At 47.0% G+C, this 25,409-nt stretch overlaps 6 protein-coding genes across 6 annotated transcripts; 5 read left to right on the forward strand and 1 right to left on the reverse strand.

Moving 5' to 3' along the window:
- Positions 1–1,030: 1,030 nt before the first annotated feature.
- On the forward strand, positions 1,031–1,552 carry N7483_002100 (uncharacterized protein; the record flags this gene model as incomplete). The annotated part of the gene is made up of 1 exon (XM_057085537.1): positions 1,031–1,552. The coding sequence occupies one exon, from the start codon at positions 1,031–1,033 to the stop codon at positions 1,550–1,552; it is 522 nt and encodes a 173-aa protein (XP_056951686.1).
- A 312-nt stretch (positions 1,553–1,864) lies between these two features.
- On the forward strand, positions 1,865–3,397 carry N7483_002101 (FAD-dependent oxidoreductase; the record flags this gene model as incomplete). Its single annotated transcript, XM_057085538.1, has 3 exons — positions 1,865–2,481; positions 2,557–3,245; positions 3,303–3,397. The coding sequence occupies 3 exons, from the start codon at positions 1,865–1,867 to the stop codon at positions 3,395–3,397; spliced, it is 1,401 nt and encodes a 466-aa protein (XP_056951687.1).
- Positions 3,398–3,936: 539 nt separating this feature from the next.
- N7483_002102 (uncharacterized protein) lies at positions 3,937–4,748 on the forward strand (the record flags this gene model as incomplete). Its single annotated transcript, XM_057085539.1, has 4 exons — positions 3,937–4,015; positions 4,097–4,210; positions 4,272–4,388; positions 4,447–4,748. The coding sequence occupies 4 exons, from the start codon at positions 3,937–3,939 to the stop codon at positions 4,746–4,748; spliced, it is 612 nt and encodes a 203-aa protein (XP_056951688.1).
- A 1,090-nt stretch (positions 4,749–5,838) lies between these two features.
- Positions 5,839–14,663, forward strand: N7483_002103 (FMP27 family protein; the record flags this gene model as incomplete). The annotated part of the gene is made up of 3 exons (XM_057085540.1): positions 5,839–14,385; positions 14,447–14,541; positions 14,603–14,663. 3 exons carry the CDS (start codon positions 5,839–5,841, stop codon positions 14,661–14,663), a joined length of 8,703 nt encoding a protein of 2,900 aa, XP_056951689.1.
- A 1,604-nt stretch (positions 14,664–16,267) lies between these two features.
- On the reverse strand, positions 16,268–17,775 carry N7483_002104 (uncharacterized protein; the record flags this gene model as incomplete). The annotated part of the gene is made up of 6 exons (XM_057085541.1): positions 16,268–16,738; positions 16,797–17,146; positions 17,201–17,226; positions 17,288–17,349; positions 17,406–17,524; positions 17,592–17,775. 6 exons carry the CDS (start codon positions 17,773–17,775, stop codon positions 16,268–16,270), a joined length of 1,212 nt encoding a protein of 403 aa, XP_056951690.1.
- Positions 17,776–19,268: 1,493 nt separating this feature from the next.
- Positions 19,269–25,105, forward strand: N7483_002105 (uncharacterized protein; the record flags this gene model as incomplete). Its single annotated transcript, XM_057085542.1, has 4 exons — positions 19,269–19,335; positions 19,559–21,115; positions 21,212–24,714; positions 24,746–25,105. 4 exons carry the CDS (start codon positions 19,269–19,271, stop codon positions 25,103–25,105), a joined length of 5,487 nt encoding a protein of 1,828 aa, XP_056951691.1.
- Positions 25,106–25,409: the final 304 nt, after the last annotated feature.

A 25,409-nucleotide genomic window follows, 5' to 3' on the forward strand; every position in this document is an offset into this window, starting at 1 on the left:
ATGCCACATTTCAGTAGCTCAAACGGCTTATCAAGTTTGACAGTGTGACGAGAATAGCCCAGAATGCTTTCAGTGTGTGAAAAAAGGACTTCGGTGCACAGGTCCCCGTACGGGGGCTGTGTTCATACATTCCATACCAAGCCAGCCACCAGCTGTGTGCGCATCTAGAAAGATTCCAGGAAATGAAGTCCATCGGCAAATTTCTAATTCCTCCTTGGCTGCTAAACACAATATGGAATCCTCATTGTTACCGTCCATTTACCAGCCCAGTCGTGTCGAAATCTTCGACCAACTGTTTGTATCCAATTTTATCGAGTCGTTTGCCTTCAAGGAGCCCATATCAGGCAAGCAATCCTCCACTTGGCTCGATGATATCGCTGAATTCATAGTGTCACCTACCCAAAATGCAGTCAAACACTCTATCCGTGCTTCTTCAATGTTTTTCTACGGCTTCTTGGCAGGAGACATTGCCATACAAACAGAGGCCTCCAGATGGTACCTGAGAGCTCTACAAGGTCTTCAGAAGTGCCTCTCCCATCAACAGATATCATCTTTTAGTGATGATATGATTTGTACAGCTGTAATGCTCACCCATTTCGAAAGCTTAGCTGGTACGGCTTCAGGAGCTTGGTTCCAGCACGTACAGGGTGCATCGATGATGATTGCCCGGGGAGGCCCTGAAAGTTGTCGCCAGGGCTTTCTGCATAAGATATTTCGTCATTTGAGACTATTGATAGTATGCTGACTCGTCCTAGCTGGAAAACTTTGCTCTATACTGAATATTTTTCTAACTTTTTTCTTTAAATGATAGGCGATTTCATCTCTCTTTCGAAATGAAGAACATCCATTTTGCACATTTCAGTGGATGACTGTTCCTTTTGAATTAATTCCAAAGGGCCCCTTCGACGAACTTGTGGACATCTTTTTCTCCCTATCCCCTTGCCTAGCAATTGCAGATAGGGTGATCGCGTCCGAAGGTGGGGATATCTGCTCTTCCGGACCTGAATTAGGTGCTTCATTAATTCAAATCATGACCCATATGCACACATGGTGGTCTCAATGTGTTGGCCGGACCGATCTTAGCCAAGCAAATCCAGAGGCAAATTATCCCACCAACAAAAAGTGTATCGATATACCTGGCGATCCGTACGATACTCTACTCTTACCTTTTGGGGATATGCCAACCGCTGCTCTGGCTGCTCTTTTTGATGCAGCAAATGTCATTGTCTTCAGGCTTTTCTTCCTGGTTTCACCGTCCGCACATCTATATGAAAATCGTATTCAACAGCACATCCGATCAATCTTTTCAGCGCTCAGTTTTGTTTCCAACATGCCACAGCCTATATCTCAGCGTGGCTATATCATGGTCGCGCTTCCGATACAAATCGTTCGAATCTGGGCTCCCTGCAACGAGGGAGATGATGTCACAAAACTGCTCCAGGGCACATGTGGCCAAGAACTGCAATTTTCCGCAGCACCGTCAGAGTTTTTCGCAAATATTGCTGCCTATATCCACAGCTATTACTCAATACCGGAAATGACGCTTCCATAGATACCAGGCCCATTCACAATCGGACTCGAAAGTTTTGCTCTGGTACTGTATACATCTGAACCACGGGATAATAATAATCCGATAAACAAGGGTATAATACACTAAGCTCATTTGGGCTAGTTTTGCGGACAAGTGGGCCATGAGGCATATGATTGGTTAATATCCCTCATGGCAGTCCACTGACTTGAACTATGCAAGATATGGCGAGTTTGCCTCCTCGCGTATTTATATTCGCCAGGTTCTGCCCTCCAGATAAATTCTTCGAGATCACCTGCAATTCCAATTTACACTTTGAAACCTCAAGGAACCAGCATGAAGATCGTGATCATTGGTGCCGGCATCTCCGGATGCACAATGTATCTGGAACTACAGAAGCATCTTCCAAAGTCTGTGGGGGTTGAACCTTACGAAATCATCCTCTACGAAGCATACAATACCGATGTGGATGTTACATCAGAGCAGCGCCAAGAGGTGCACACACATTCGTCCACACTCCTGGTAGGAGGCGGCTTGGGCATCGCGGCAAACGGCCTGCGTGTGCTGCAACGACTGGATGAGAGTCTTCTTCGAGATGTTGTCCGCGGTGGTTATGCGGTATCATCATCGAACTTGAAAAGCAAAAACGGATCTTCTCTTCTTTCCCTTGGGGCCGCTGCCTCTATCGACGCTTCTCCACAGATGAATATGGTGATGTCGAGTCGCGATACGTTCTGGAGGTGTCTACGTGCACGAGTCCCGGGCGATCGTATCATCAACAAACGGATTGAAAAGGTTGTGGCAAATCCGAATGGAAATAATCAGATCTTCTTCGTGGATGGCAGTCCACCCGTGAACGCAGACCTTGTAATTGGCGCAGATGGTGTTCGAAGTACGGCCAAACGGGCGATATTTCCTGATGCCAAGGAGGATCCCTATCCACCTCAGTATGAGTACGTTATCTCACGTTTCCAATTCTTCCGTGACTATCATGATGTTCTAGGGAATTTATCTAACCATCTCAACAGGGGCCTTGTCGGTGTGGGAGGATTTATCCCTGCTTCAGAAGTCAAAGCAGTTGTCGAGAAGGGGTCCGTGAACTTCATATTTGGAGGCAATGGATTTTTTGGATACTTCTTCTCAAACAGCGCTGAAGATGCACCTCAACGCGACTCTCCATACCATGTTTGCGAACCAGGAGATTCTCTTGCATGGTGGTCAACCTATGAGATCGACGAATGTCCCGATCATAAGAATATTGACAAGGCAGATGTGACAAGACAATTGCACAAGAGACACGCGGAGTGGAAAGATCCAGTCATTCAGAAAATTCTGGGCTCACTTGAAGTCAAAAGCATGTATCCCACATGGACCAGTCCTCCCATTCCAACCTGGGAGCGAGACGGTGTCGTCCTAGTCGGAGATGCAGCGCACGCTTTGCCTCCAAGCTCAGGACAAGGCTCTTCGCAGGCACTAGAGGATGTAGAGGCGTTGGCTCTCATATTGTCACATCACCTGCGTAACGAAGTGACAAGCGAAAGTTCTACCTCGGTAGCCGATTATAAGGGGGTATTCAAAGCAGCGGCAAAACATTACATGGCCCTTCGCCAACCACATGTAGCCCAGATCTTGGAAACCGCGAGAGAAAGTCAGAATAGAAAACGAGAAATGGGCGCCATCCAGGAATACATTATGTACGGGTTCTTGAAAATCATGGGTATGTATTTCATATGAGATGGAGATTTTTACCGTGACTAACCTTCAACATACACAGGCTTCTTTCCTAGCTTGATGACCAGAAAGCTCCGATCGGTGGTGGAATACAACGTGGTGGATCACGTAGCCGATATTTTGGCGAAGGAAAACTAGAGATGGTCTGACTTGGAGAATTTTGGTTATATTAATTTCAGGCTACTACGTAGGTATTTTTGGCCTCAGGTTCTGAAATTCTCAATTTAATTTTGTCAAATATTCATCATGATCATTTCTTCAAGTTCAAGCCCGGGCCCTGGAGTTGCCCAGATGGAAGCCTGAGCCTCTACCTACTACAGATAGTACTGCCAGTGGGCACTCCAAAGTCAGGAAATGAATATATTTTCATCTGAACTATAACGCACCCGGGACTTTGAGACTTCATAGCAACAAAACAGGTGGTATCTCATCGGTCTGCAGTCAATAGACCAGAGTTTTACTTAAAATAACGATATCTATTACTATGTAGGTCAAAATTACTAGTAGAATTTCTAAGGTTCATTACTTTGAATCTTGTATCTGACGCGCCGCTTCAGTCAACTGGTATATTACATCAGCAACACGTGACCGATTCACAACACGCAGTGTCGAGCATCATTAATTCCACCGCCAAGTAGCATAGGAATGTTCGCATATCTGTTCAACTGGTTCGCAACATGAACGGGAGCAACCGGCCCCATGACAGTTTTGGGAAAGATACCCTACTATCAGTCGCCAAAGTAGGCGCGCTGAGCGGTAAGTTTTCATTCGTACTGGGCCAAAAATGGATTCCAGGACCCTTCGGATTTCTCACCATACATCTTCTGACGAATTTAGGCGCTGCCGGGTTGATCTATGGAGGGGCATCGGGAGTTATTCGATCACCAAACCCTGTAATCCATTCAATATCTTGTGGTATCCATTGGTTTGCATGTGGTTCAACATATTGGTGTACGTACACCCCTTCAACCACGGAGTTAAAAGCCATTCCACTAACAATCTAATTTTCCAGGGATGCGGAGCAATATCCTTAAAATTCATTTCAAGGATCAGGCTTCCCCGCAAGAACGCACTTATGTGAGCGCATTCTGCGGTGGAATCTCCGGCGGAGTCGTCACTCGATTGATGGGTATGTGTAGAACTTTTTTTATTTCTAGAAATTCTGATCACTGACTTTTGGAGATTAGGAGGTCGACTTATTCCTGGTCTTGTTATCTTTTCTCTACTCGGGTTTGCTGGTCAAAGTGCCTTTAATAGAGTTGATGCATGGCAAGTCCAAAGGGCCCAGAACCCTTCCAAACCACTTGCAGTGCGCCTAGCGGAATCTAAATGGGTTCCCCTTCGGCATCTATCCGATGAAGAGTATCGTGGAATGCTGGGCGAGAAACTCCTCAGTCTAGAAGCTGAGATTGCCCTTCTGGATGAGAAGATTGAGGGACTCGAAAAGACTCGACCAGTGACAAGTCCCATTCCCGAGTCATCATCCTAAACTCATGGCGGCTCCTATTTCTTCCTGTCGACGGTTTCGGACGTGTTGGGGGCTCGGAAGATGCAGCGCACAGGCACATCTGCATCCTTCTGACTTTGGGGGTTTGGCAGATGTATTCTGTACCCTGTATTCTGATTCTTTTTTTTTCTTTCTCTTTCTGTATTATTTCTTTTATGCTTTCTTAATACTTCCCCGGGGTCCCTTTAACATAAAGGTCATACATAGTACAGCACCTTGTATGGGATTGATTACTCCATCCAGCCATCTAGCACGTGTCCACATTTCACCCCCTTGTATAGTTGCATGATACCATCGAATTCAAGTCCTTGATAGTCTACTTTTGCTTCTATTGATCCTCTACTATTCTATAGTATTCTATTTATTCTAGTTAATCCACTTTTCTGTCAAAATTTGGGGAAAAAGGGGTCGAATCATGGAACGCCGATCGTGAACAGGGAGAGCCCCACGTTAATTCTGCGAAACGAAATCATTTACGAGGTCAAAATTGTGAATATGAGTTTTTTTTTTTCTTCCGAGTCTTTCTTGCATATGCAAATTAAAGAAAGTAAGACTAAGAGTTACATAGAAAAAATAACCGAACCAGTCTAAACGAGGGGAATATTGTATATACAAACACCCCTCATACATATAGATAACGGAGTTAACAGATCATCAGGTCCAGAACGGCTGCCGAGAAAAGCCGGTTTGGGCAATTTAGTGGTTCAACTGTCTCCGGCGCGTCCGAACCATACAATTCATCAATCTCATTATGATCCACTTGGGGATGTGGTGTTCGTGCTACTGAACACGTTGGATGTTCTCGCCCATTCCTTGTATGATCAATCGCTCACTTCTTTTTTTTTTGTCTTGAAATCTCACACCCCCCTCAACCGAAATTAACACGTTCATTTGAGGATCTAGGAAATTATACCCTCCCTATATCTCCCTCACCCCCCTCTACGACATTAAACAACACAATTCAATACAACAGAAAAAGAAGAAAATAAAAACCGAACCCTTTCACTCAATGTCCTGTGTGCTGCGCCGTGTTCCTGTTCGACAGATCAGCCCCTGCTGATCGCGACTCGCGATGACCCTCTTCAACCCGACTTCCATTTTGGTGGGCTTCTTGCTCCTTTACCTCTCGTCGTTCTTCGTCTTCGCGATCGTCCGTATTGCAACAGGAATATCCATTCAAAGAATCGGCTATTTCTCTCTTCGTCGAATCGCATACGCCCCGAGGGAAGGTCTCCTAATTGAAATACGTGGACTCGGGTTCTCGCTACACCCCCCGTCCTTTGCGCAACCAACATGGATTAGTATTCGGTTGACGGAATTGAAGGTGACATTGGATACGACTACATTGGCAAAGGGAAAGACAGAGGCACCACGAGATATTTTGGGATCCCCGACCCCGAGTAGCCCCGTCCCCGAAAGTGCAACCCCCGAGTCGGCCACCCCGCGGAGCAAAACATGGAAGACATTGACTCGGATCAAGGAGCGGCTGAAGAGCTTGCATCGACAAATCAACTGGCTGGCCCTGATTGATGTCTCTGCTGTCAATTCGACTGTGCAGTTTGTTGGTGCTGGCCAGGTTCAGGTTGGGTCGTTGTCGCTAGCGGTGGACACACGGAGTAAGATGGTGGAACGGGGTAAGCTCTTTCGGCGCAAGAAGGATATGTCAAGGGAACAACGCCCTGCGGAATGGATCATGAATGTTCAAAACGTTCTGCTTGCTGTGGATGGTCGGGAGCCGACGGAGATTCTGGATAATGTTGGAGTGAATCTTCATGGGTTGCTCTACAAGGATCTGGAGGGACTCCGTGATGCTTCTGTAGCGCTGAAAATTGGTCGACTACATCTTCCATACGATGACCTCAGTTTACTACTTCAGCGCATCAAATCAGCCCAGAAAGCCCCATCTAAGGAGCCGTTGCGCAGTCCAGAGACGGATGACGAAATCTCGTTTGCTGACTTTGTGGAGGAGCTCGACAAGCCTGGAAGCCAGAATGATTCATTAGTACAAACGGTCGCCGACTCCAAGGAATTTGCTAGCTCTTTGCTCCGCGGTATTCAAGAGATTCAGGTTGCCCTGAGTTTCTTTCGTCTCTCTCGCAGCCTGGGGTCTCTTTCCGCAGGCCAGCAGCCGGTTTTCTTGAATGTGGTTTCACATGAGCTTGGTGTTGATCTTCACCGAATGGACCAAAGGAGCCCTGAGCATCGCATGTATTTCCAACGAGACGATGTTGCTCACCAAGCCCTGCTCGCAGCCATTTCCCTCTCTGTCAGCTTGGATGATAACTCGGGAGAAACTGACAACATTCTCTATATTCCCATGGCCACGACGACTATCAAGACCACGCTGCCATCAAAAACCGTCAATGCATTTGATGATGAAAATCCCGAAGAGCGCAACTCCAACATTCTCTTTGCCAACCTGGTTATCACGTCTCCTTCGCTTGATTTGCAACCCCAACATGTCTCTCGACTATTGAAATTGGCACAAGCGCGTGCATCATCTCCACGAGTCAAGAAGCGGAGCAACCATCAATTAATCTCCCGCTTGTTACCCAAAGCAACCATCAAGTTGTCTGTTCATGAGCCCGTGATTCGATTTGTTCTCCCCATCAAAGAAGAGTCAGGTACTCCGGACGACTACAATCTCCTCATTTCATCAATTTCGTCAATCTCGCTGGATATCGAATCGTCACATTCGTCAGAGGGTGGCGCGCACTATTCGCTTTCTGCTATTTACCGTGTTGCGTCTCACAAGTTTTACTATCAGACCCCTGCTGGTGACAAGCATAATTTGCTCACGACCGAGACTCTAGAATTCAAGGCACACTTGAATGCAAGCCCTCAGGTCTATGTCATCGCTTCAGGAAGCTTGAATGAATGCTCTGTCCACATGATCAATGGAGATGTCAATCGCGGGATTCGCGAGGTGCTCGAGCAATTCCGTACGCATCTCCAGACGCCAAAGCGTGTCCCAATGCCTCATAACGAGCGCAAGATTAGTCCAATGAGAAAGATTCCACCGTGGCTTCTTCAGTTCTCATTTGAGTCCACTGGATTCAGCCTTGAAGTTGCTGGTGTGGATAAGAGCGTGTCTGATATTTCCCGAGGTGTTTCTTTACAACTGCAATCCTGGACAGCAGAGTATAAGGCGCAGAAGACGGAGCAGAGCGTTGGTAGCATTGCCAGGAGGCGTACATCCAGTCATTCGACAATGGCAGACGAATCGCCCTTTAGATTCACACCAACATCTCCCCCAAAGAACATTCAGCGTGGTGCTACAGATGGCAGACGGCTTGCGCTCCATGTACGTGGATTTGATGGATTCGTCATTGAATCCGATGACTATCTTGAGCCGGAGCCTTTCTTCTCTCTCCCCCGGTTTGAAATTGCCTTGAGCACACAAAGTGACCGAATGGGACCTATTTTGCATGTGAACTCTATGTTCAAGGGAATCTACCTGCAATACTCTCTCTACCGGTTCTATTGCGTGGGTGTGGCGATTTCTGTCATTCAAGATGTGCTCACGCCTTTACCTCGAGACTCCGACTCCACCCCAAAGAAGCAGAGAGGAGTCCCAAGCATATCGTTACCACCTCCCCCATATTCTCCATCCGCTGCTTCAAAGAATGAGCTTATTACGGTCGATATCAAGGCGACTGTTGTTCAGCTCAAGACAAATCTGCCGAACGATCCTCCAATGATGCTTCAGATCTACGGCCTAGCTGGTAACTCTCAACGACTCTCTACCCCCTTCATCAAGGCCAATCTTGTTCGAATTCACGCTGAGGCACCTAAAATCAAGGGTGTTTGGGCAAGAATTGGTAGTATGAACAATGTGCGACTTGACTTCCGCAAGATGAAATACAAGCAGGGCCCCAAAAATTTAGTCGAAGAGCGGTCCATTGACTTGTGGGCTGATTTCATTAGACTTGGCGTGCCCCACCATATGGTTATGCATCGCATCTTTGATAATATTATCAACACTTCAAAGGCCTTCAAACAGTTGCATCACCGTTTCAAGAATCGCAGCCGAGAGTTTGTCTCCGTCCGAGAGCCCAAGGGTCCAAAGAAAGTGCCAAGAATAACTCTGCGCACTAAAGCGCTCTTATTTGAACTCGAAGATGATGCTTTCGAATGGAAGCTTGGCTGCATCTATCGAACCGGGTTGATTGAGCAGACACAACGTGTAGCCCGCGAAGAGGCTTTCTACCTAAAGGCACAGAAGGTTAGAGAAAGAGAGTCGGATCAACGGCGGGCTTCATCGCGACTTCGTGCTAGATCCAGCCACCGGACTCTTCGTAGCGAGCGGACAAGTCAAGATACTCGCAGGAGCAAGAGTGTGGACACACGGACGAAGCCAGATGACCCACCACCTCGTAGCCGGGGCGGTAAATACCGCTATGATACTGAAGGTGCAACTTGCTTGACTGCTGAGCAGAAAATTGCCACAGATACCGCATGGGCTCGTCTCCAGCAACATAATGCCCAAGTCTGGAAAGAGAAGATTGATGCTGCTCTTAAATTCCAGGGAACCTCCATCAAGGAAGTTCGAAACTTGTTCTCTGGCGCGGACGAACCTCCGGATGACGCTAAAGAGACTGAGACTATTCTCGCAATTCCGAACAGACCAGGTCTGTTGTCTGCCTTGATCAGTGATGTAAACCTGGTTATCGACAAGCCCTCTTTCCCTATCGAGGAATTCCCCAAGTTTCTTCACCATATTGGAAAGGGAATGCCATTATCCATGAAATACGGCTTGCTGGTTCCGATGAATTTCAACCTCGAAATGGGTGAAGCGCGTGTCAATCTACGAGACTATCCGTTGGACCTATTGCACATCCCATCTCTACGTCCCGGACAGTCTCCACGACTTCCTAGCTGGTCATTGCGGACCAATTTTGTCATCGCTGAAGAGTTCCGCGATCATGAATCTGCAAGACAAGTCGAAGTGGAACTTATCCCGGCGACTGAGGCTGCGGATGGCTCTCGTATTGATCCATTCAAGATGAAGGTCTGGCGTTCGGTCTCTCCTGTCAAGACATACTCCGATCCAGTCATTGAAATTAATACAAGCCTACCCACGAGCATCTCTTGGGGAGTCTCCTACCAGCCTGTGATTCAAGATTTGATGAAGATCATTGAAGGTTTCACCAAACCTGAGATAGATCCATCAGATCGCGTTGGATTCTGGGACAAGATTCGACTCAGCTTTCACTCTCGTCTCAAGGTGCTTTGGAAGGAAGATGGTGATGTTCATCTGCGCCTCAAAGGTTCTCGTGATCCATATGTGGTGACTGGATTCGGAAGTGGTTTCGTCATGTGCTGGCGCAAAGATGTCAAATGGGAGATCCACTCTAATGATGATCCAATGGAGTTCATGAGTGTGACCAGTGGTGAATATGTACTGGCGATTCCCGACTACAGTGCAGAGGCTCGGTGGGCCAATGAACTGAGCACAGAAGACCTGGAAACCAGCTCAGCGTCTAGTGAACAGAAGAATGCTGCCCACTTCAAGAAGGTGGTGATGAAGCTCTCTGGTGATGTCAAATGGTCTGCTGGGCTGGTGTTTGAGCGTGATATTGATGCAGATTCGCGGTCTTTCGCCTTCAAGCCGCATTATGAGGTCATTCTCAAAAACCCGAAGTTCCTCAGTGCAGAGCAGCGCGCCAACTATGATGCTTATCGCGGCTTCCGAAGCGATCATATCCATCTTTCTGTATCAATCATTGCCCCCTTGAACCGAAACTGGTCTGTCGATGGCGTTCAGCCATCCGCAAGCTACAACACCACCCATTTGTCTCCGCGTTTCTTCACTCATTTCTACAGCTGGTGGTCTCTGTTCTCCGGCGTAATGTCTCTTCCTGTTCGTCAAGGTGCTCTTTTCCCGGGTGTCACTAAGACTAGCAAGAAGTTCAACCGGCATTTGGCAACTGTCAAATACAAGATTCTGCTCGCTCCGTTGTTTGTGGCCCATATCTACAAGCACAAAGACCGTGAAGATTATTCTGAGGATGCTGTGACTGCCACTGGTCTAAAGGTTCGTCTCGACTCCTTGAAACTTGATATTCATCAACGCCGTGAGCAAGTCAGGACCCAAGCTCGTGGTCGCTCTAAGCAAACTAAGACAAGCGCGATGCGCATCCACCAAGCTCTTATTGACTTGCAATCGGCCGATTTCCGTGCTGTTTCGGCAACCATTGAAGGCACATCGGCAGAGGACATCGAAAAGACCAAAGACGACATCATCTCTACCTTCCAGCAGCCAGTGGCATCAGTCGATCTATCCCGGTTTACCATCCCCGATCAAAACCTGGACTGGATTGACATGGATGATTTTGTTGAGCCTGACTGGATCTTACCACAAGAATCCAACCCTCGCACACAAATTCTTCCGCTGGCATTCACCCCGCGCTTCACCTATTTCCGTCAGACAGATCATGGCGAAATTGGACCGGAAGAAACTGGATACAGTACTTTCGGACATGAGCCCACTCATGAATGCGTGATGTCCGAGACCAATGATCCTCGTCGTGTTCAGATTGAGTTAATCAAGGATCGTCTTGCTACTGTTGATGCTCAGATCCGCAACTACGACCGGACTATTGGAGAACAAGAGCTCAAAATGATGAAAGAAGTCGATCATGATGCAGACCTCAAGGCTCAACATGAGACTTATCTTCGTCAGGCCGAATCTCTCACTCGCCGGCGCAAGTTCTTAACATCAACGCTGAACCGACTTGAGAAGCTCTTGGCGCGTGACGAACGGACACCTAATAGAAGCCGGCTTGGTGTGAACGCTGCACCAAGTGTGAACTCCTCGCGTACCGGCATTGATGCTGATTCTACTGCTGATGGTCGTGCTTCTGGTATCGATGGCATCTACTCATCAGCCAATGATGAATTTTCGAGTGACTTCAACAATCGCTTCATGATTCACAATGTTCAATTGAAATGGAACAACTCTCTTCGAAATATCATTCTCCGATATAGTCACCAAGTCAGTCAGCGTCGTGGATTCGTCTACTACATGTCCAGACGAGCCGTCAAATTCATCCTTGACATTGTGGACGAGCAAAACAAAAACAAAAGAAAGAACCCCAAGATGTCTAGGGCGACTACTCGCGATGAAAATGACGTTGATATTGAAATTGATGACGAAAACGTCGAGGACCGCATTGAGCAATTGCTGAACGACGCGAAGCGCTATGTGAACGCAGAGGACACCGAGCCGTCAGAGTCAAACACCCAGTCACCTTCTCAGTCACCGTCGGATTCAGACAACTCCAGCGAGAATATTGCGCCAGAATTCACACCGCAAAACAGCTACTATCTGCGGCTCATTGCCCCTCAGATCCAACTGCTTAGCGAGAAGAACCGAAAGTCTGTTCTGATGGTAGCTGCGAAGGGCATGGAACTCAAGGTCGTGTCAATCATGGACAAAGAACGTGTCTCAGACGATGTCAGTGGCTTGGTTCAACGCCGCTTCTCTCTTGAGATGGACGGAGCTCAGTTCTTTGTTGCTACCCAGAAGAACCTCATGGCCAACTTGCAATTCTACGCAGGCAACAAATACGGCAATGCGCCAGGATCTGCCTGGCCACCTTGGTTGACGCTTGAAGCAATGTTCGATTTTGAGCTGAATCCATTTGGATTTTCTCGCATTGTGCAGAAGACCTCGGCCAGTCTCCGCTATGACAAGTACAACAATCTTCGACTCAAGTATAATGAGGAAGTGGGCAAGGGCCATGATGATGCTCACCCTACCGCTGAGGAGGCCCGGATAGATCAAATCAGTGTCGATTTCCCTCATTTCCGCGCTATCTGTGACTCTGCAGAGTATTACTCCATGTACATCATTGTCTTGGATCTTATGCTCTACAGTGAACCGCTTGAGAAAGTTCGGAATGAGCGCCTTGAGAAGATCATGCTTACTTCCGATTTCAGTGATCTCCGTGGGGCTCCCGAGGCTGTCTTCAAACTCCAGTCGCGTATTCGTCAATTGGAGGAGATCAAAGAGTACTTCCAGATTAATGCCAAATACCTTGACAAACAGGGCTGGGAGGACCGATTAGCACTGGAGCACGATCTGTCTCAGTGCGAGGATGAGCTATTCTTCATGATGAAGGCCATCACTACTTCTCAAAGACGTGCTGAGCCTAGCTCGTCTGGTACCAACGGTCTGCTGCGTTGGAGCATTTCTGCGAGCGAGGTTGTCTGGCATTTGATGAAGGAGGCATCTGCACCTTTAGTGGAATTCCAACTTCGAAATGCGACATATGAAAGGACAGACAATTCTGATGGGTCTAACCATAACTTACTGGCTGTTGAAAGGTTGATTGGGTTGAACCTTCTGCCTGACGCTATCTACCCCCAGATCATTGCACCTTACACCGACCAACCTCGTCCTTTGGATGATTTCATGTTACGCATCAGATGGCACATGTTGGAGGCAGTTGCTGGAATCCCCGTTGTTGACAATTTCGAGGTCTCTCTCTTCCCACTCAAGATTCAGCTGGAGCGCGAACTTGGCCAGAAACTCTTCGAGTACATCTTCCCGAATATGGGAGCAGGTGCATTTGATAGCGGCGGTTTCTCGCCTTTCATGATCAAGAATATGAAACCGCTTGATGGATCGGATGGTTCTGACGATGATGATTCGAATAGCCCGTCGATATCTCAATCCATCAGCGCCGACGATGACAGCGTATCAATGGATGATTTATCGCTATCCAAGGGTCCTGGATCCATTGAACTTAGATTGCAGCCAACTCTTTCGCTTTCCGAGGAGGGCAAGTCGAATCGACGACCCAGCCATGTCAAGGGCTTGCACATGACTCCAATTCACAGAAGCAATACTCGATTGAGCGTACCGGAATCCTCTCGGCAGACAGGTCGTCCTGCAACTACTGGCGGCTTGTCGAAGAAGAAGTCCACTGAGAGTATCCGCATGCTTGTCAAGCAGCCGACCGATAAATCCCTTTCAAGCCAAAGCACTAGTGAGGAGAAGAAGAAGTTTGCTCTGAGCAAGGGTTCCAAGGGCAAATCAAAAGAACCGACGGACGATCTGTCTCAAATGATGTCTCGCGCGTCAAACTACATGACACTGGCTCACGTCAAAGTTCACGATGTGGTCCTCTGCATGAGCTACAAGGGCAGAGGCGAACACAACATCGAAGATCTCCACGATTTCGTCTTCCGTCTCCCTGTCTTGGAATACGGAAACAAAACATGGTCGAATTTGGACCTTGCCCTGCGCCTCAAGAAAGATGTCACCAAAGCGCTTATCTCCCACGCCCCTGCTATCCTCGGAAACAAGTTCTCTCATCACCGTCCTTCTAAGCAGCAGCAGAAGAAGTTCCGTGAGCTTGCGTCTTCGTCTCAACTTCTTCCTAACCCAAGCCATCTCATGGACTCAGAGCGAAGTCATCCTGCAAGCTTAGCGAGCTTTGACTCGAACAGCGAGTATTACTCCGAGTCTCCGTCGCGCAAGTCCATGCAGTCGAATGCTTCTCCTTTGGCTAGATCTGTATCTTTCAGCTCCGATGCTCGCGATCATTCAGATCATGTCATATCGGACACTCGCTCTGCCAGTGAAGTCGATGTGGATTCCCGTTGGGAGGTTCGTACTATTCTACATATTTCCGTTGAGTGATCCCATATACTGACTTATCTACTTCTAGGAATCCCGTCGCATTGTCAATGCTCCTGGTAGACCGATGACTGCAGGCCACACTGTGACAACAGTTGAAGCCAACGGCCCCGAGCAGGAAGAAAGGTGAGAACCTCGCAATAATATTCTCCACATTACATAGACCAAGTACTAACGAATCTCACAGTACCAAAAACAGTACCATACGCAATCTTAGTCGGAAATTCACATTCCGCAACAAAGGTTGATCAACCCGTCTACCACACCTAATCATCTACCTACTCCTGATCATTAATCCTGAAACACTTCATACCATACCTCCGAGGTTCTCCTTGGATAAAATTCTCGTTGCTTTTCCTCAGCCACCTCCCTGCCCTACTTCTCTTATTATACTCAACGCATGTAAAGAATCCTACCCATCTCCCTGGTATACGTTACCATGCCTATATCTCCTTTAGATACCCCAACGTGCAGCGGGCCGTACATAGGCGTTGATCTGTTATTCTTCTTCGTTACTTGTATTGTCTACAGATATCATTGGGTGCTGGTGGGAGAGGGAGGATCCTTTTGTTTCTGATACTGTTCTTTTTTTTGCCTACTTCGCGGCATATTCTCCCCTTGTGTTTTTAGCCTTTCGTTTCTACCTCTCTCTCCGTTTGTTCGGTCTTTGCATGTATAGAGGAGTGGAGGTTTTTTCAATCTTATAATTCATATACCTTTGCTGCTGCTTCATTGCAGCTGGCTTGATTGATCAATTGTGTGCATATCCTTGTAATCAGGAGTCCAAGAGCAGACTTATGATATGATGATATACTACAAGCTCAAAGTACTCAAGTAGTACATAGTTTAGCTCCTGGAGCAGTATCTTAGGAGACAAGACTCGGAGTCAGGTGGTTTAACATATCAAGATAGAAGATTATTTTTGCTACAGGCGAACAGAAAAAGAAGAAAAAGAAAAAGAATGAAAAGAAATGAAAGGAGCACGGATCGATCCAGGGACTTTAGATTTCGCGATGTTTGTGTCAAGTGAGGCTTCAAATGAGAGGGGTGATGAAAGCTTCAACTTTCAAAAAATCATAACAAATCTAATAAAATAGATAAAAATATAAAAAGGGTATCAAGAGAAAGAGCAAAAAAGAGCCCATCCGCAGAAGCCCTTTACATAGTCCGCTGCATGCTTTCTCACGGTGGTGTTCCACTTAGGCAAGTCTCACGCTCGCTGATGCTACTGAGCAACCCTCAGTCCTAGCATTCTAGTCTTATGGTATCATAGTGTCAAATCAAATCGGACCAGACACGATAGCCCGCTGAGCTACTACGATGTGGATGGTTATCTGGACTCCCAAATTTACCCTCTTAAGGGAGAAACCATATCAACGCCAGGATTTCCAGGCACCCTCTATCAGTTTACTTCTTGGGAGATTTTTTAACTACCCACTCTTATGAATACTATACTCTGCCTGTATAGTATAAAGCATTAGCTTCAGTAGAGGGTTAATACAATTTAACTTATTATAAATCTCATTTTATTAATATCAGAATGGATATAAACACAGTTTTGAAGAAAACCAAGGGTATCTATATACAAGGGCCAAAAAGCAGATCCAATATCGCCTGCTCAACTGCCAGTGTGTCTATCAGTAATTGCGAACCCCACGCGTTATCATATGCAAACATTTGAATCACAAAAATAAAATAAAAAATCACCAAAAAAAAAACAGAAAATGACAAATTTATCAGGATATCACCCTCAGATGTGAGAGTATCAAGACCAAAAACAAAACCAAATCATCAATCATGAGTTGTTACAGGTGAGATGAGTGCGTATCCGTATGTTTTTTTCCGTTCGTTTTCAAGGTTGTTGACTCGGTTCGTCGTGGGTTGTAGTCGTATTTGTCGTTGTCATTGTATCACGAGGCATTTCTTCTGTTGTCTTCTCATCCACATCAACATCGGCCCCATCCGCAAGGATTTGCTCAGACTTATGTTCCGCGGTGGTCTCAACATCATTATTCACGGCCACTCCATTCTCTTCAGTTCGCGCCTCATGAGACATACCATCAACACAATCTCCTTCAATAGAAGGTGTCGAAGGTGCACTCTGCTTGTCCCTATTCCAGGGTAAAATATTCGGCAAACGTTCCTGGACAGATTCGAAACGCGTCCGGGCTGTCGGAGCAGTGATGTCATCTGTCCAAGGAATTCCGCCCTGACCACGATTCTCCGCCCAGGCCTTTTTCTCTCGGCGCAGATCACTTTGTACCCAGGGGATAGTGATGGCAGTCCACAGTAATGCCCATGCGAAAGGGAGTGTCCAGCCCAACTATGCGATGACGTCAGTCTGATTCAGAATGGTTCAAGGGTTTGTTTGTTTGACGTACCGTGTAAGCGATAGGTTCGGAAACAGTAAAGATTATAGCAGTGATTGCGGCTGCACATATAATTGAACCTCCGCTCCAGAAACAATTCATTTCGAAGAGCATGCGGCGGAAGTATGGACTAGAGAGATATCTTGTTCGCAGGGCGTAGCGGTAGATTTGCCCGCCTCCACCGTCGACGGCGACGACATCTTCAATTAGGGCGTAGAGAGCTGTTGGCATTACGGAGCCTTTGGGTGTGGATGAGATACGGAAGGGGGCTTTGAAACCAGCCATGCGCAGGATATCGAGGGAGAGGTGAACGAATCCGAAGTAGAACATGACTGTTGGGAGGATCATTGCGATGAGGCGGACTGCGGCTGTTAGTTTATTATTTATCAGACTGAATGGATATTTGTAAACCTAACCGTATGGTTCTTTAGGGACCGTTCCACTGTGTTGTTCCAAGGTTATTAGCATTGTTTGCGAAACCGGGCAAGTGTGGGCAGACATACACAATCAATTCGACGGCGAGAATCAACCACACAATGGTGAAATTGATATGGAAGAAATCCAGCTATAGAGCTGGTCAGTATATAACTAATTATTTTTCATTCATGTTTAGCGACATACCCATGATTTCCGCGCATTCAGTGGTCGAGCGCGCGAATCTTTGCGGAAGAGGTTGTATAAGCGGTAGAAGTATTCGAAGACCGAAATACCTCCTAAACAAGCCGTCACAATTGAAAATACTACATCCCTTTATTAACCAATGTCCTCTTGGAGACCCTCTCTGCTAATAAGTTGTTTTCAACGTACCCAAGTTATGCGATAGATTGGTCCCATACCATAATCCCCAGTACAGCGCGACCGGCTGACCTAATGTATCTAGAACAAAGATGGTCCAGAAGAAGGCGATGGCCTTTTTCCGAGTATGTAGCGAATATGGTAGTGGAGGGGGTATAGTATGGACAGGAACAACGGATGCTTCGGTGTCCTCCATCAGCGTGGCAAGTGGCGGAGCGCGCGGATTTGGGGATCGAATTTCCAGGGGGATCGGATTGTTATCACAGTGGAGTGCTTGATGTTCTTAATGGGACATGGCGAGATGAAGAGATCAATCGTATATTCAGGGGCATGAAAAATAAAATAAGGAAAGAGTTCAAATCAAAAGATCAAAGAACAAAAGACTCAGATGATCACCTTAACCCAAATGAGACTTTTTTTTCTCTCTAAGGCCGGAAACGACGGAGTTATACGGGCAGCTTGAGGGTACATTGATCTTCATACATTTTAAGCTGTGAAGTAATGTACCTTTGACGTAACCTCGTCCGTGATGTCATGCATAATGCCTAGCCTCTTTACTTGATTGTTTCTTATTGGAATTCTTCCGTTTTTTTGCATCCAGATTTGTTATGTTAATATTGTTCGATTGAGCAGTGGAATGGTGTACTAAAAGTACATTATCGTGTACCATTACCACCTTGGCAATTATGCATGTTTTCCTTCTTGGTCACCTGGTCGCTCGTAGATCGGAGTCGGGTGCCAAAATGCCGACTTGAGAGGCTAGACACGCCCAGACACATGATTTACCATGCACAGGAGAATGTATAAACACAATGGAGATATAGAGTGGGGACGCGTTATCCCTGGCAGAGTGCGTTGTATGGAAACAGGAATCAGGAGCCGGGAGATCTCAGCTCGGATGCGGATCCCGCCACATAATGAGTCCGCGAGTCCGTGAGTCCGTGTTTACTAGAGTTACTAGTACATAATCTTAGATCTACTGCACCATCCATTTGTTGTATATGATCAACGTGAGTATCTTTTCACTTCAAATTGGACTAAAGCTATCTCGATCATGGAATAAAAAATGGGTAATTGCACTAAGGTTACAAAAATTCCCAGGACATGATGCAGATTAATCATCTGGAAGTACACAGTACACATCTCGAGTCGGTGGCTTCAAGTTGACGACGCACGATAAGAATTATGAACTTTAAACCTCCGGTGCTTCCATATTTCAAATATTTCAGTAGAAAAGGGAGTTACCACACTTCTATCGAGGAGCTAATGAAGATGTCTCTAATGAGGGAATCATATCTTCTCCAAGGATATCAGAATATGAATCAGCAAGACACTCGGGGGGGGGGATAAATAAAATATTCCATTGTTTCACACGAAACTCTGACAATGGCTGGAAATATTGAAGTAAGAAAGAGCGCTTCATTCAAAATAATGAGTGTTGTAGATGTGCCTGGAGATGGAAGAAGAAAGAGGAATGAGATGAGACGATAACAAGGCAGCCATAATTACAAGGCAGACACATCACGTGATGATATGAAAAAAAGTTTTCCGATAAGCAAATTCACTGAAATTCCAATGGCGTGAGTTCGATTCCCAGCCCTTCCTTCATCTTTCTCCTCATTTCCATCATTCGTCACTTTTCTCTTTCAACCATCCAATCGGCATTTTTCTTCATAATATGGGCTGATCATGGCGCGAGGCTTGCAAGAGTTGATCGATTTCTTGCTAAATGAAGTCGCCCTTTGCGGCAGCCAAGGTGTGTATAGCTCTTGACTGCAGACCCACTTTTGACTCTATGTAAACACCTCATGTCTCCAATACTGCACGAGGACCCCTCCACACCACGAAGTCAGGGGCATGATGGGATCCACAGGGATATCATCATGACACGCACCCCCTCTTTCATACACTGTGGAGCTACTGCTTGCTTGAATTCTCAAATATTTCCCTTCGTGGATATGAAACTGATCAATCTTCAGGCGCAACCATACAAGATGTTGTGAAACGCATTGAAATTTTCTACCCTTCTTCCCAGGATGAAAACGCGCGATCTCAAAATGTAGATCATCGCTTCCAAGCTAAGGTTTGGTCATGGCTCACGCGTAACCCTGAAGTCTCGATCGGGGAGAACAACCAGTGGAATGATCTTACTTTTGATCAAGTTCAAGATCTTGAAAAGTCTGCGGAAAAGAACGAAAAGCCATCTGGACCCGAGGAAAATGAAGACAACAAAAAACCAACTGCCTCCAAAGTTCGAATCTTCGTCTCTAAGAAGAGGACATGGTATGCAGTCACCGGTCATGAGCCTGATGACACCAAGTGTCCAGCGTCTGAATTTGCACTGCTCTCCATCATCGCCGCTCGCAAATCCGAAGGACTTCCCCAAACAGAACTGATCAAGCTCAGTGGCCAAGATAAACGCTCAGTTCCAAAGAGAACCGACGCGTTGGTCAGGAAAGGGTACATCGAAAAGCGTGCTGTGCAGGTCAAGAATACACGTACCAGTCTTCTGATTCACTGTCGATTCATGAACGCAGCGGTCGTGGAGGCTGAGGGCGAAAAGAAGGTTGAGCCTACCAAAATGATCGACTTTGAGGCCTTCATTAGCCGAACGTTCGAAATTCTCAGAACCAGCGAGAATAACATCGTTGGCCGTAATGATCTCAAAGTGATGCTTGACTTTCATGACCTCTGGTACACAAGAGTCCTGTCACGAGCTCTTCGCAAGTGGGAGCAAATCGGAGTGTTGAGACGAGTGAAAGCAAAATCACAGTTTGGATTGATGCATTCATGCGTGCAACTGATGAGAGAGCCCACTCAGCAGGACTTGGACAAATTCCACGTTTTCAGCAAGGATGGCATCGACAAAGCTGAAGAGGACCAGGCGGATATTGATGAAGAAATGGAGCTAGATGCGGAGGAGGAAGCAACTGAAAAGCGGCAAACAGAGACAGACACAGAAACCGGCATTGTTGATACAGAAACCGTCATCCAATCTGCACGTACCGTACCAAAATGGACCCCAGATCGCAACCTCGCCAACCAAGTCTTAGATGTTGTTGACCAGGCAGGAACGAAGGGAATCACCAATGATAACATCAATCGCACGTGCTATGGTCTTTATTTCAAAAGACCATCTGAGTGTCTTATTCATCGGCTGACTGACTGCTGGCAATTTTCTCAACCACCTCATCTTCGGCACATGGCGATTCTTCGGGATTCGGATGTCCAAAAAACCACCATTCACTATGTCAACTACTCTGCGAGGAACTTTGCAAGGAAGGTCGATGAGGGTAGTGCGTTTTGGGAAGCAGTTGAATTTCCTCCCGAAAAGATCAAGGCTTCTAAGGTCAAGGTTTTCCCCGTTGAAGCGCCTTTTGAAGTCGACAACTATGGTCTTCCCCAAATAACATCGCCTCTTCTGATGAAAAATGGAAATATCAAATTGGCCCAAGGCCTATTATGCTGCAAACCTTCTGACTACAGCCTCACACGCAAGGATCCAGCAGGTGTCTACCAGGAAGATGGCTCGTATCGTATGTATTCGGCTCTCCCATGGACCTCTGTTAAATAATTTGGCAGTTGTCTTCCTTTTTCTTTTTTGTATCTGACGATATTAACAATTGGTGCAGGTGTTCAACCAGGGTCCACAGTCGCCATCGAGTTTCTGCCAAAAACCACCACCAGCTCTCGTAAACTGGGTCGCCCGAGAAAATATCCTACTCAGGTCTCACCAAGTAAGATGAAGATAGAGGGTTCTACGGCAGAACTCAGTGACAGCGACACTGTGATGTCAGAAGCTTTTTCATTTCCACAGAAAAAGCTTACGAAGCAAGAAAAATGGAAGCGCATGTCCAAGAAAGAGCGTTTCGAGGCAATGGGCTGGGATGAGACATGGACAGAGTACAGTGCTCTTGTGATGGAAAAACCTACGCCTGGAATCTATGTCACGCCTCGCGGCAAGCGCAGACCTGCAGGCAAGAAGCAGGGCCGCCCGAAGCAAAGTCGGATAGCTGTCTTCAAATCACCCAATCTATCCTCATTGACCTGGTTCACCAAGGATGATGCAGACTCTGATAACACCGAGGCAGACGAGGAGATGCCTTCACAGCCTGTACCGCTGCCAATCCAGGAGTCCATGTCAACCCCTGAAGCTGCCACTGTCGATGATACTTCTGCTCAACCGGACCAAATTATTGAGGTCACTTCCAGTCGACCAAAAAGGAGCAAGAGAGATCAATCCCCTGGAGTTCCCGAGGGGTTGGAAACACCATCGGCAAGCATCAATGGAGCTCAAAACTCTGAAGGACGACCTTCAAAACAAAGGCGTCTTCGTGGTCCCACGGAAAAGAGTGGACAGGCTACTCAAACAGGGTCGGCCACCGCTGAGATTGACATTGATTCAACTTCAGTGGAGGCTCGGGAGAGCACACCGGCCACAGCTGATGCCAATGATGACCCCTCAATGCAAGTCACAAACGGGCGTAAAATAGCTTCTCCACAAGCAACACGCAAGACTCCAAAAACACCGGGTATGACGGAAAAGTCTATGGATCCTCCTAAAATGCCAACACCAACACCTACACCAAAATCACGACCAACTCAAACCCAAGAGACACCCATTGCAAAAAGTATCCTGCAAATCAAGAATAATACCCCCAAAACGCATGGCACACCCGAAAAAGGTGGTTCTGTGCCGTTCATGCGCAGGAAGATCGTCATGGAAATTGTGGAAAAGGCAGGAGGTGCATATCCTGGCGGCACTGAGCTTTGGCATCCATTTACGACCGCGTGGTTGAAATTGAATTACAAGGAAAAACCAGACACTCGCACCGTGAGAACTGCCGTCACTCATCTCGTGGAAGCGGGTCTTCTCAAGCAGTCAACCTTCACTGGTAAAGATACTCGAGGTTTAATGGTCACCAAGTCGATACTTTGGTTACCAACAATGACACCTGATGACCCACTGATTCAGCGTATGCGATCGGAGCTCCTCATCCATGATCGTGATACGAAAACTCCATTTGCTCCAGGAATAGAGATTACCCAGGGTCTATCAAGAAATCTCAACCCCGCTAAACATTCCCATCGTCCCAAGACAAGTGTGCCTATAATATCTAGCGCTACTGTCCGGATCATGGACAAGCCAATGTCAGTTCGTCACCAAGAGAAACGAGCAGAGCGGAACGTGCAGAGAGTGTTGCTGAGAAGAATGATGGAGGATCATTACGATGAATATGACTCTGAAACCGACTCCGACGAGTATGAAGATGACGAGGAGGAGATTCCTGGAGTACGACGACTCATGAGGCTCCCCCACCAATTTGGTGAGGGATTCGGGGGAATCCATCACTTCTTCCATTCCAAATTCATGGTCAATCCCTTATGGGATCAGCCGCTGCCACCCAAGATCAAGAGACCTCCTGGCCGACCAAAGGCATTGTCAACTCTTTTCTCTCTAACTGGGAAAATGGCTTTCCTGATGAACCCGGGCCAGTTTTACCACTCGGCTTCGGGCACATTTGCCACGGGTTCTATCAATCACAGAAAGTCTGGGCGTAGACGAGGGTATTTCGCAGACAATCGTGCCAATGCTGACTTTGGTGTCATTGTCGGAGACCCCGTCCATGTGCTTAATGCATTTGCACGTCGGCCTAATGAACCGCCAAGTGCGAAGGCAAAGAATAGCACAGATGCTCAACGATTCTGGAGGGCCACCGAGAAAATCCTGCACTTCGAGGTAAACCATGAAGATCTTTTTGACACGTTCCATGAAGACCATCCCTTCATAGACCAGACTGCCCCTAAAAGCTTCTACGCGCAACCTCTCGAAGGACCGGTCCGGTTTGACTTTGACGAGCTGGAAGTTCCCAAGAAATTCAAAGCTTCACGTATGAAGACCCGTCAACTAATGAGAGCCGAACGGGCCCCCAAACGTCAACGTGTATTGCAAGATTCTTCTGGATCCAGGCACATGGAAGTCCGCCCGATTCGCCGTCGAACTACCCTGAAACCACTTCCCGAGGGCGTTATTCGAAGATACATGGTTGCGATTGTCGCAGTCCGCACTCTAGCTGGTGGAAATGACGGAAAATCCGTGGATTGGGACCTCGTTCCACTTGCTTTCCCTAATAGTGATGCCGAAGTAGTCATCCAATATGGTAAATCCATCCTCGCCAGAAACCGAATGGAAATCCTCAAGATGCAATATGACTTCCAGGAGAGATACCTGCTGGCTTATGAAAAGGACCAGGTTCCTCCAATCGACTATGAGAACTTGCAAGGATACAACTGGCCAGCTGTTGTGGAATGGGCAAGCATCGAGCTTGAATTCTCCACATCTGAAAAGGCTCCCACTCTCCCTGCGACCCGCGAACAATTTGATAACATGTTCGAGCTTCGTGAAGAACAAGGGACCGTCCCAGAAGAAGTGCACGCTACGTCTGGTAGTATCACGAGCATCCATCGACGCCGTCTCATGGCCCGCATTCCATTTGCCATGGAACAAGCTCGCGCTCCTCCACTTCCACACAGAGCAGACCTTCAAAACCTTGAACTAGCCAAGACATGGGTTCGCGCCAACGTCACCACACCAGAAGATCGCTACGATGCCGAAGCAGCAGCAAGCACACTCGCGCCATTTGGAAACGCCCTCCTTTCATTAGCCACTCAAACCCTCATGACAGACCGCGTCATCTGTAATGCGAACCGTGGCCGTGCCGTCCCTGGACGGAACTACATGATGCATGATTTCTTCATCCAGGCCATGGAGCGTCGTCGTGGCATAGACGGGGACCAGCTTGCTCGCGCAGCTCTGTTCAAGTCTACAATCTTAGACACTGCATTCAAGGAAGAGGGCAGTTTCAAAGTTAGTTACCACGGCCGTGACGGTGATTCCCTTGTTCTGGGCGAGCTACTTGCGAACGGTCACATCGACTTGTTCCCCTGTAACCCTCCACGAGAGAAGTACGGTCTCATGGACGGTGGATACCTCACTCGGCAGATGGATAAGCTTAAGCTTCGCTTTGAAGTAGAAGCTCGACCCACATCCACGTATCCGTACGGAAACCCAATCATGGATCTTATCAAACTACAAGCCCCCCCTACCCCCGCCTTCGAATTATATTCCACTGTGGTATGATATCCATGGCCGTTTGATTCGGGAGTTGTGGATGAAATCCGTTGCTTCTGTGCTTGGCTGTCTTCTTATTCGGGCTGGTGTCTCGATTGAGAGTATTACGGTGATGTGTAAGCCTGGTCTGATGAAGTGGGAAGTTGAACTTTTGCTGGAGAAGTGGTTGCTTGTGGTTGGAGTTGTGAACAAGACTGTTGATGGCGCACAGACGAGATGGAATCTGAATGAGTGGTGGTGGCTTACTTTGGAGGAGATGGAGGAGCCTCATCCAAGTCGAGAGTCTGAGCCTGAGCCTGAGCCTGAGCCTGAGACTGCGACTGAGACTGCGACTGAGACTGCGACTGCGACTGAGATGATATCTGCCAGTGGACAGTTCGACTGGCCTTCTTGATCTGAGTCAATTTCCTGAAATGTATTATTATTAGGAGAGTATGATGATATGAATGAATTCAATAATTATCATTACATCATTTGTCTTCCCAGTAGACTCTACTATGAATGAATTCTGCTGTATAGGTAAAAATCATGATTGAATCGAGATACCCAGCGAAATTAATCAGACAATTCAAGTCAGTAATTAGAGTCATCCTGATTACCATAATCTAAACAAAATCAATACTCTATACAATGATATCCAACAGAAAATTGAACCCAATCACCTCAAACGCCAAGGTATACTCGAATGAAACAAAAAG

This window comes from Penicillium malachiteum, assembly GCF_028827825.1.
Source record: "Penicillium malachiteum strain IBT 17515 chromosome Unknown utg000001l:1.0-8184562.0:1.0-8186909.0, whole genome shotgun sequence".
Taxonomy (NCBI): domain Eukaryota; kingdom Fungi; phylum Ascomycota; class Eurotiomycetes; order Eurotiales; family Aspergillaceae; genus Penicillium; species Penicillium malachiteum.